Source organism: Ailuropoda melanoleuca, chromosome 8 (assembly GCF_002007445.2).
Source record: "Ailuropoda melanoleuca isolate Jingjing chromosome 8, ASM200744v2, whole genome shotgun sequence".
NCBI lineage: Eukaryota > Metazoa > Chordata > Mammalia > Carnivora > Ursidae > Ailuropoda > Ailuropoda melanoleuca.
In genome coordinates, this window is record NC_048225.1 from 46,401,690 (window position 1) to 46,414,073 (window position 12,384).

Here is a 12,384-nt window from a genome sequence, read left to right on the forward strand (position 1 = left end):
ACTCATATAACCACGTGCACACAAATACCCTCACCTTTCACTAGTTACTACACATAATTAAAGATACAGTAACAAACATCTTAGGAAGTTTTAAGGTTAAAAGAATTCATTATCTCTACTACTAGGTTATAATTAACAGCTATCATTTACTGAGTACTTGCTTTATGCCAGATTCATAGTGTTTCTGTAACACTACACACACACCTAGCATTTTGATGCATGAATTACAAAAATTCTAATATAGTGGAATTTCATTGTGCAAATTTTAATTAGCATTTTCCTCATGAAAATGATTTTGAGCACTTTTTTCATATACTTATTTGCCATTTGTATATTTTCCTTTGGTGAATGAACAGTATCAAATGCTGGAAAGATAAGAAACAAAAGAAACTCTCATCCGCTGGTGAGAATGCAAACTGGCAAGGTCCCTTTCAAAGGCACTATGGCAATTTCTTATAAAGTTAAACATAATCTTAGCGTATGACCCAGCAATCCTACTCCTAAGTATTTACCCAAGTGAACTGAAAACTTAGTTCACACAAAAACCTGTACATGAATGTTTACAGCAGCTTTATGCATAATTACCAAAAAATGGATATAATCAAGATATCCTTTGACAGGTTAGTGGATTATCAACCTATGAAATACTATGGAATTCTACAGCCAATGGAATACTACTCAGCTATAAGAAAGAAATGAACTACCAATACATATGAAAGAATCTCATATATAGTTATGCTGAGTGAAGGAAGCCAGATATATAAATATGTCCTGTACAACTCCATTTACACAAAACTATAGGAAATGCAAACTAATCTACAGTGACAGAGAGCAAATCAGCATTTGCTTGGGGAAGGGGAAATGGGGAGCAGTGGGAGGGAGAGAGATTATAAAGGGGGCACAAGGAGACTTTTGAGGATGCTGGATATGTTCACTATCTTGATGGCGGTAATGGTTTCATGGGTATGTACATGTCAGAATTCATCAGTTTGTACTGTACAAATATGTGTACTTTGTCATATGCCAATTAAGCCTTGATAAAGCCATTTTCCAAAATAAAAATAAAGTGAGTTGGTAATGATCTTCGGTATATGGTACCACAAAACCATGCTCCAAGCCTTCAAAGAAATCCCTCAAAATTATAAGGAGGAAGAATTCATAAAAATTGCAGAGCAATTCAATGCATGATTAGCATCCTGTTGGGCCTCATTTGCAACTTTTAGCCCACATTCCTACTTAAGATTCAAGCAGTTCTGGACCACATACAGTTCCTTAAACACACAAGGTACAGTCTTACAACTCTTCCTCCTTCAAGAATCAGCATAAATGTATCCTCCAAAAAGAAAAATTTTTCCTGACCTTTATGTAAATTCTGTCTCCCTTCAGTTTCCCTCCTAACTCTTACCATCATCTCTATTAACATTTCTCCCCCAAAACTTTCAAAATAGGAAGACCTAGGAACTTTTTCTCCTATGTTCTTATTGTATCTTATATATAACATGTAATATGTTACAATGATTATAATAATAACAATTATGTATGTACAGTGTTTCTTTACAAGATTGTAAACTTGAGGACAAGGGCTGTGTTTTTTCACCTTTGTAATCCTAACACAAACCATAGCAGTAGGGACACGCCAAGTATATAGAAAGTTGAATAACAAACAACAAATGAACAAATGGGTGGACTAAATTTTCCTTAAGGACCCAACCTGAGTGGGGGGGGGATGCTCAATAATAGGTGTTATAGTTAATTCAAATGTAAATATTAAAATTTGTTTCAAAACCTATGTGACTCTTTTTGATTATTCCTTTTAATCACACAGCATATCTCAATAGGTACGGGCATTTGGGTGACATAATTCTTTTCTGTACCACTGTTCTAAGCACTGTAGAATGTTTAGCATTCCTGGACCTGACCTCACTATAAATTAGTGATGGTCTCCAGTCACTGTGGCACTCCTCCACACATTTCCAAATTCCCCTCCCCACTCAGGAAAAGGGACAATACTACTTCCCAGTAAAAAATCATTACTTTAGTGAGAAAAGCTGGTATTTCATCAAATGTCAATTCAACTTGAAAATCATCATTCCATCAGCACTTGACAGAGTCCTATAATTCCATTAAATCCTAAGAGTTTTTTGAGTGAAAGAGAGTATACACAAAACTTTAAAAACAAAAGAAAGAAGTAAAGCAGACAGGGATACCTCTTAGCCACATCGCTGGGTTTCTCCCCTGCTTTGTTGGTAATATTGCTATCTGCTCCCATTTTAATTATCCACTGCAAACACTCTATGTGGCCTTGCCCAGCAGCTGTTTAAAAAAAAAAAAACACACAAAAAGTTATTGCTACTAGTAACAATTGTTTGATATCTCAGACAGTACCATTAGAGAGTATTTTCACAAATACTGATCCTTGTAATAACCAACAAAAGTTGGGGAGATGTTATTCTCTGTTCATTTATGTATTCATTAGACAAACATTTCTTCAAAAATCTACTGTGCTCAGCCCTTATACGGAGGACCTCACAAACAGATACAAAAGTTGAAGCTCAAAGAGGTTATTTATTTAACATTACAGAGCATGCAAGTAATGGATTTGAAACGATAATCTAGGTTTTCCCAATCCTTATCCAGAGTTCATCTGCTGCTATCTATAGCTCCTGACAAATCTTGCATATGATATGACCAGAATATGAGCACAATCCAGTCTCAGGGCCCCACACTGACTTCAAAAATCTTGTGCCATTTTACAGAAACAGGTTTTTCTTCTGATTCTCACAACTCAAAATGTACAGGTCCCTTACTAATTACCTGAGCTGTTTACCACCTTTTTCTAAATCTTGTCCATAACACACACACTCAGAATTAATTTTCACCTCCATAACTCTGTTTATGTGTCTTCTCACCTAGTGCCCAGTAGTCAATTCTATGTTCATCTAAATTCTATCCATCCTTCTAGATCCATCTGAAGACTCAGGGAAAGTGGGGGGGGGCGGGGGGGAACGAACATAATAGACTTTAAAGATCTGACTTTAGGTCTACTAACCAGTGAGACTGGAGGACAGGACAGAACTTAGAAAGTGGCCGGCACATAAAGACCCTCAAAAAATGTCTATAAAGTTGATGAATGAACAAGTGAATGAGAATATTAAGAAAATGTCAGCTTTGCTCTTACCAGCTGTGTAACCTCAGTCAAGAAAACTGATCCCTCTAGACCTCAATTTCCTCATCTTTTACAGAGATGATTTCATATTTAGAAGGTGGGTACACTGCTGCTTCATAAAATCACAATAAGAATTAAATGTGATGACAGTTTTACACCCCGTTAAGTATCATACAAACATAAGGCATTATTTCTGAATTCCCAAGAACACTTCTTTAATAATTTAACCCTGACCAACTTCTTCTGTTCCTCAGTTTCTACTTCTGAATTCCTATTGAATGTATTTTAAGAACCAAATACTTTTTGCCATTAATTACATCCTGCCTTCTACAAATCTCTACTTGTTCACGGTTTAAGGATGCAGCTCCTTAACAGTAGGGTCTGTAGGGTGCAGACATATGACTAGTGCAGACATATGACTGGTGCTGAATATAAGTGCCTCTGTAAAATGAATCAAAGACAAGGAACTTTGGGTATGGCTCTAGTACCTCAAAAAGTGAATCCACCTCCAATACTGGCAGAGAAAAGAGGACACAAAGTCAGATATAATGACAAAGTAAGAACTCTTCTGCCCTTCTCTAGTTCACTCAGAGTCATCTGCCAAACTCAGAGTTGACCCCTGAAAATTCGGCGCTTTCTTGCTCTCTCCTATAGCAAATCCAAAACCAGTTAATAAGAAACAGTACAAGCTTTCCCAGACCTCACTTTAGGCAAAAACAGCAACATATTCCATCTTTAAGAGTTACAAAATGGTATTTATGAATCATGGATAATTGTTTTATAAGATAGAATGAGGTGTTGTTTTTTTTTTTTTAAGAATTTATTTATTTATTTGACAGAGAGAGAGAGACAGCCAGCAAGAGAGGGCACACAAGCAGGGCAATGGTAGAGGAAGAAGTAGGCTCCCAGCAGAGCAGGGAGCCTGATGTGGGGCTCGATCCCAGGACCCTGGGATCACACCCTGAGCCGATGGCAGACGTTTAATGACTGAGCCACGAAGGCACCCCAAGATAGAATGAGTTTAACCCAACATTTCCATTTCATTACACAGGTAATGTTTACAAAGAGGGAGAGGGGAGGCTAAGTAATTTCTCTAAAATGAAATACAATAAAAAGATTTTTACCCAAGATCCTTATTGTATATTGTTTAGGATATGTTGATTAATTTGATCAATGTATTATAAGAGAACAGATAAAATTATGCTGTGGCTAGAAAGTTTTAAGAAATCATTTGAAAGGAGCCTGGTTGGCTCAGTTGGTTGGGCATCTGCCTTCGGCCCAGGTCGTGATCCAGGGGTCTTGGGATTGAGCCCCACATGAGGCTCCTTGCTCGGCAGGGGGTCTGCCTCTCCCCATCCTTCCCACTCATGCTCTCTCTCACTCTCTCTCTCTCTCTCTCAAATAAATAAATAAATTTATTTTAAAAAAATCATTTGAAATACTTATGGCTTAGCAAATGAAAGAAAGGAGCAGTCATGGGGATTTAACAATCATTAAATGACTAAGAAGAATACTTCAAAAATAAACACCAAAACTTATTTACTGAATCAAAATCAAAATTAAAGAAAAAGAAGCAGAGAGATTAAAAAATGTGGAAAATGTGAATTAAGTTTGAAAGAGACATTAACTTTTATTTACCCAATTTGGATACAAACTTAACATAGATTATCGCCAGGAAAGGCAAATGTACACAAAATGTCCCTTCCCCCACTTGTAGTCACTTATCACCCCCCATCACACCCCCTGATCCACCCCTGGTACTAGGAGTCATCAATGGACAAACTGAAAAGACAAGGGGTGAAGGGCAAACACTTTTGGTTCCTCAATTTCACCCTCCCATCTCCCCACGATGGCTGCATCCCAAACACCCTATTGTTATGTATCAATCCCTATAGACCCTATTTCCAGATCCCTCATTTCAATCTTAGTTCCAGTGGTGAAGAAATGACTGAGAAAGGCTGAAAACCAGCCACCAGTGAAATTTAATCCTTCCTGTGAAGGTGCATTATAAGCACCATGATCACACCTATCTTTTGCTTCAGCGTCTGAATGATACCCCACATATACATTAGTAATAAAAAGTGGTTATATCCAGGATATGAAATGGGGCCTTTGCTCCAGGGCACCACATTTAAAAATATATATACATATACCCAGTGCACATTTTAAGTTTCCTCCCCATTCACAAATCCCATAGTGAAGAGCTAAACCCCTAGATAGCCAGCTAAGATGGAGGAACAAGATTTTCCAAGTCTAGGATAGAGTGTTTGCCAAAATAGGAACTTCTGTATGGGAGAAACCCCCTTTGCATTCCCCTTCTTCTTATTCCACCTAACCTCTTTCTTATAAAACTATTGGTACACAAGATGTTTAGATTCTATACTAGATTCATTATGAAGTAAACCAACTTTAACAATTAAACTAAGAACCTAACCAACAGGAACATAATCTGTCATTGGGACCATTAGAAGTTATTTATAAAATAAAATCTAATTCAAACACATGACTGCATTAACTACCCTACTATCTTTTTACTCTCTCTCTCTCTTTTTTTTAAGGGTTAAGTAATCTCTATGCCCAAGGTGGGGCTAGAACTTATGACCCCAACATCAAGAGTCACATGCTCTACTGACTGAGCTTGCCAGGTGCCCCTTTAACATTTTTATAAGAATTACCTGCCATTACATTATGAAATAACTTATAATATCACAAATGAAGCAGAATGGAAATTTCAGATGCATTAGGTTAAAGATTTGGTTTTTGATTTTATAAACAAAAGGAAGACTGGCAAGAATAAATCCTAGAGTACATACTCCCTATAAGGAGTTGACAATTTGACAAAGTCTGATTAAAAAACCTAAAAGCTAATTAACATTTTAGAATTCCACATAGAAGGAAGGAGAGAAAGCAGAGAAAAGTGGCAGACATCTTGAAAATGGGTTTTAATCTAACGTTCATTGATATTTCTATGGAAGTAAATACATCTTTGCAGATTACAAAAAAAGAAGAAAATTCTGCTATACCATTTTTTTTTCAAAATCTGCCATACCTTTTTCATGCTTTAGCAAGAATTAATAGATCATTTTTAGTCCAAAGAAAATATTAGTCCTAAGAAACTTCTCCAGCCATGAATTTCATATCTTAACATGTTGATGTCTCAAGAAAATTTCCACTGGAATTACCTTAAATGTGATAGTGAATTTCTGGCATCATAAAAGGAGTATCACAATTGAATTGAAAATTAAGTACTCTGTGTACCATATAAGGTAAACTGATATCCCCCAGGGTAGTAGGAAAAGTTTTACATTTTCATGTGTTTCTAAGGGATAATTATTTTAAAAGGTAAGTAATTTCAATTCAACAGTAATTGTGTCAGAACTGAAAATAAAGCAGGAATCATAACTCACCTTTATGCATAGGAGTTGATCCATTATTATCCCGTTCATTAATATTGATTACTCCATCTTCTATTAGTTTCTTAAGCACTTCCAAATCACCCTTAAAGGCAGCCACATGACCTGGAAATGCTAAGGCTATGAAAAAAATTCAGCATTTCAGTAAACACATAAGTTCATTCCTTTTCCCTTCCTTAAGAAGTCACATATTTCAGATTTCAATATTAACTCAATTGTGACAATGTTATACTGGAATTAGTTCAACTGATGCAATGACAAGTAATAAAAAGAGAATCATAAAATGAGATTATTATTAATTGTATAGCCCTTTCTCCCCACAGGATTTCAAACATGCCAGGAATAGTACTGTACCAGAATTATTCTTAGCCATATTCCATTCTTTCCTCAGACCAACACAAAACACAAGAAGATGGTCATTTTCAACCCTTTGTATAAAGACATACTTGGTCTAAGGTGCTACAAAACCTCTCTGTTTGCAAGGAAGTGAAGAAAGCAAAATAAACTGGAAGCAGATAAAGTATACGTACATATACAAACACAAATACACACGTGCCTATGTAAATGTACCTGACCTAGTGCCTAACTATAAATACTTGATATAATGTTTTTAATGTAACAACTACATATATTTAGCCCTAACTGAAATGCCAGACATGGTGGTAAGCACTTGTAAGGAATGCCTCATTATAATCCTCTTAACAACTTTGAGATATAGTTATTCTCATTTTTAAATACAGAAAGGGGGGCGCCTGGGTGGCACAGTGGTTAAGCGTCTGCCTTCGGCTCAGGGCGTGATCCCGGCGTTATGGGATGGAGCCCCACATCAGGCTCCTCCGCTATAAGCCTGCTTCTTTCTCTCCCACTCCCCCTGCTTGTGTTCCCTCTCTCGCTGGCTGTCCTATCTCTGTTGAATAAATAAATAAAATCTTTAATAAATAAATAAATAAATAAATAAATAAATAAATACAGAAAGGAAACAGAATAGCCAGAGTATTTTTAAAGATTTATTTATTTTAGAGAGATAAAGAGAGAGCACTGTGGGGAGAGGGAGAGAGTCCCAAGCAGACTTCTGTGCTGAGCACAGAGCCAATGCAGGGCTCAATCTCATGACCCCAAGGATCATGATCTGAGCTGAAGCCAAGAGTTAGACGCATAACCAACTGCACCTGAGACTCCCCTCTAAAGAGCATTTTTAAAAGAACATAGTTGGAGATTTACACTACCTAAGTCTTACTATAAAACTATAGTAATCAAGACAATTGTAGTACTGGCAAATAAACAAATATATCAGTAAGACAGAAAGCAGAGGCCAGAAATACACCCATGCATATACAGGCAACTGATTTTTTACAAAGCTGACAAAATATTTCAATGGGGAAAGGGAAGTCTTTCCAAAAGAAAAAATGGTGCTAGGACAAATAGCTATATGTGGAGGGGAAAAAACAAAAAAATTTTTAATAAACACTTTATTTCACTCAAAGTTCCACATAAAACTTAACTTGATGTAGATCAAAGATCTGAATTAAAAAACTTCTAGAAAACTATGAAAGAATATCTTGCTAACTTTGAGGTGGACAAATATTTCACAAATAGGACACACAAAAAATGACCTGTAGAAAAGATTGATAAATTATACCTTATCAAAATTTAAAACGTCTGTTCTTTGAAAGATATTTCAGGGGGCGCCTGGGTGGTGCAGTTGTTAAGCGTCTGCCTTCGGCTCAGGGCGTGATCCTGGCGTTATGGGATCGAGCCCCACATCAGGCTCCTCCGCTATGAGCCTGCTTCTTCCTCTCCCACTCCCCCTGCTTGTGTTCCCTCTCTTGCTGGCTGTCTCTCTCTGTCAAATAAATAAATAAATCTTAAAAAAAAAAAAAAGATGTTTCATGGGGCGCCTGGGTGGCTCAGTCAGTTAAGCGTCCAACTGTTGATTTCAGCTCAGGTCATGATATCAGGATCATGAGATCAAGCCATGTGTCAGACTCCATACTGAGCATGGAGCCTAAGATTCTTGCTCCATACTGAGTGTAGAACCTAAGATTCTCTCTCCCTTCTCTCCCTGCCCCTCCCCTGTTACTCACGTGCACTCCCTCTCAAAAATAAAATTAAATATATGTATATATATAATGTAATATATATATGTAATATATATGCAATATATATGTGTGTTTTATATATATATTATGTATTTGTTATATATATATATTTGGAACCAGGCAAGCTTCAGAATGGAAGAAAATACAGGCCATAACAAAACATAAAGAACTGTCAAATGTCGATCATTAGTAGACAAACAACCCAATTAAAATTTGGGGAAAAGAATTAAACAGACAATCATAAAAGACATATGAATACCCATTTGAAAAGATGCTCAATATCATTAGTTTTCAGGAAAATGTAGATTAAAACCACTGTAAGATAACACTACATGTCCACTAAAACAGCTAATAAAACAGACTGACCATATCAAGAGCTAGCAATTCCATGAAGCGAACGGAATTCTCATACATATATATGTAAAGGGGATGTAAAGCAATACAACCACTTTAGAAAATAGTTAATAACAACTTCTTTTTGTTGTTATTGTTGCTGCTAACTAGGCTTCATAGCCAGCATGGAGCCCACTGTGTGGCCTGAACTCATGACCCTAAGATCAAGACCTGATCTGAGGTCAAGAGTCAGATGCTTAAACGACTGAGCCACTCAGGTGCCCCAATTACACAACTTCTTAAAATTAAACATATACCCGTCATACACCATAAACTCTACTCCTCCGTATTTACCAAGAGAACTGCAAACATATGTCTATGCAAATGTTCAGAGCAGCTTTATTAATAATAGCTCAAAACTGGAAACAATCCGAACGTTCATTAAGAGGTGAACTGTTAAAAAATATATATATGGTACATCCATATAATGGAATGCTACTCCACAATAAGAAGGAATGAACTATTATTAATATACATAACAGGGATGAATCTCAAAATGGTTCCATTAGAAAATTCAAACTAATCTAAAGGGACAGAAAGCAAGTAAGTGGTTGTGTGGGGCCAGGGTGAAAGTAAGGGTGAACTGCGAGGGGATATTAAAAAAAACTCTGAGGTGATGGAAATGTTTTATATCTTGATTGTGATGGTTTCATGAGTGTAAACATACATCAAAACTCACCAAACCGCACACTAAATGAATACAGTTTCTTATACATAAATCATACTCTAATAAAGTTGATTTTAGGGGTACCTGGGTGGCTCAGTTGGTTCAGTGTGTCTTGACTTGGTTCAGGACATGATCTCAGAGTCCTGGGATCGAGTCCCAGGTCAGGCTTCATGCTCAGCAGGGAATCTGCTTGAGGATTCTCCCTCTCTATCTGCCCCTCCCCCCATTTATGCACTCTCTCTCTCAAATAAATAAGTAAATCTTAAAAAAAAAAACTTAAAAATAAAGTTGATTTTTTAAAAAGGATATCCTAATCAGAGTGAAAAAACAAGCCACAGTGTGAGAAAAAATATCTATATCAGATAAAATTAATAAAGGATTGGAATCGAGACTATACAAAGAACTCAAATTCTTTTGAAAAGGACAAACAACATGATTTTTAAAAAGGGAGAAAAGTATAGGCAAGCAATTTATAGAAGACAAAACAAATAGTCCATAACTTACAGAAAGATGTTCAACCTCATTCATAATCAAGAAAATGCAAATCAGAGATTGGAGTTAAGATGGCAGAGGAGTAGGGGATCCCTTTTTCAGCCGGTCCCCTGAGTCAAGTTGGATAGGTACCAGACCAGCCTGAACATCCACAGAATCAGCCTGAGACGCAGGAAGATACATCTGGATCTCTACAAATGAACATCTCCAGCGATGAGTATTGAGGTTCGAAGCAGGGAGCCGTGAAACCGCGCACAGATATCGGAAGATAAACGGAAGGGGGAGGGAGCCACTGCGTTTGGCCCAGGAAGCGGTAGCCACCTGCACGGGGGAGCGGGCGGACTCATGGACCGGCACCGTGAGCCGGGGAACGTGCGCCACCAGACTGAAACGGAGCCCCGGTGCGCTCACTGGAACCAGACTGAGACCGGGAGCTCCGGAATGCGTGGGGGCGGCTGGCGGCTGGCGGGGTGAGAAACAAAAAGGACAGAGACGCGCCGGCCCTGGAAGTGAGGGCTGGGGCGCCAGGTGTGGGGAGCACATCCCGGGATGCTGCAGGGTTGAGCAGCACCAACAGAAACAGAGTTAAAGTGGTCAGAACATCAGTGGAGAACGGTCCTTGATCCCTCTGTTCTGAGACAGGGGCTGAGATTCGGCCACTGCTGCTCTGACTCTCAGAAGAGGCACAGCAAACTGCCAGTGAAAGCCGCCAGAGAACAAAAGCCTGGAAATACCGACTCACAGTGTGCGCACCCCCATCCCCCCTCGCAGGGAACACAGAGACTCTACCCAAACAGGGTTGCCTGAGTATCGGCGTGGCAGGCCCCTCCCCCAGAAGGCAGGCTGAAAAATCAAGAAGCCCACATCCCTAAGATCCCTATAAAACAAGGGCGCACGGCCTGGGTCCCGGTCAATAATTTGGCTCTGGACAACTCCGCAACCTCTCCTCATCAGAATGACAAGAAGGAGAAATCCCCCCCAGCAAAGAAAAGGCAATGAGTCTGTGGCCTCTGCCACAGAACTAATGGATATGGATATAACCAAATGATCAGAAAAGGAATTCAGAGTAACAATGGTCAAGATGATGTGTAGACTTGAANCCCCCCCAGCAAAGAAAAGACAATGAGTCTGTGGCCTCTGCCACAGAACTAATGGATATGGATATAACCAAATTATCAGAAAAGGAATTCAGAGTAACAATGGTCAAGATGATGTGTAGACTTGAAAAAAGTATTAACGAAAATGTCACTGAGAATATAGAATCTCTAAGGGCAGAAATGAGAGTGAATCTGGTAGAAATTAAAAATTCTATGAGCCAAATGCAGTCAAAACTAGAGGCTCTCTAGTTGGGTGAATGAGGCAGAAGAACGTATCAGCGAATTGGAGGATGGGTTAGTAGAAGACAAAGCTAAAACAGAATCTGGACTTAAAAAAATCCACGCTCAAGAAAGTAGGTTACGGGAGATTACTGACTCAATGAAACGTTCCAATGTCAGAATCATCGGCATCCCCGAGGGGGTGGAGAAAGACAGAGGTCTAGAAGAGATATTTGAACAAATTGTAGCTGAAAACTTCCCTAATCTAGCAAGGGAAACAAACATTCGTGTCCAAGAGGCAGAGAGGACCCCTCCCAAGCTCAACCATGACAAACTTACACCACGTCATGTCATAGTGCAATTCACAAATATTAGATGCAAGGATACAGTATTGAAAGCGGCCAGGGCAAAGAAATTTCTCACGTACCAAGACAAAGGTATCAGAATTACGGCAGACCTGTCTACACAGACCTGGAATGAAAGAAAGGGTTGGGGGGGCATTTTTAAAGCTCTTTCAGAGAAAAACATGCAGCCAAGGATCCTTTATCCAGCAAGGCTGTCATTCAGAATTGATGGAGAAATAAAGACCTTCCAGAATCGCCAGTCATTAACCAATTTCATAACCATGAAACCAGCCCTATAGGAGATATTAAGGGGGGTTCTATAAAGGTAAAAAGCCCCCAAGAGTGATACAGAACAAAAAGTCACAATCGATAGAAACAAAGACCTTACTGGCAACATGGCATCATTAAAATCATATCTCTCAATATTCAGTCTCAACGTAAATGGCCTAAATGCTCCCATAAAACGCCACAGGGTTGCAGATTGGATAAAAAGA

General features: G+C 38.5%; 1 protein-coding gene across 1 annotated transcript in view; it reads right to left on the minus strand.

Moving 5' to 3' along the window:
- ANKRD42 (ankyrin repeat domain 42) overlaps positions 1 to 12,384 on the minus strand; it is a gene marked incomplete at its 5' end in the record, with an annotated part of 64,587 nt that overhangs the window by 25,560 nt on the left and 26,643 nt on the right. The window contains 2 exons of the mRNA XM_034667595.1: positions 2,208 to 2,313; positions 6,574 to 6,699. Coding sequence (XP_034523486.1) covers positions 2,208 to 2,313; positions 6,574 to 6,699 — 232 coding nt within the window. The remainder of the gene's footprint in view (positions 1 to 2,207; positions 2,314 to 6,573; positions 6,700 to 12,384) is intronic.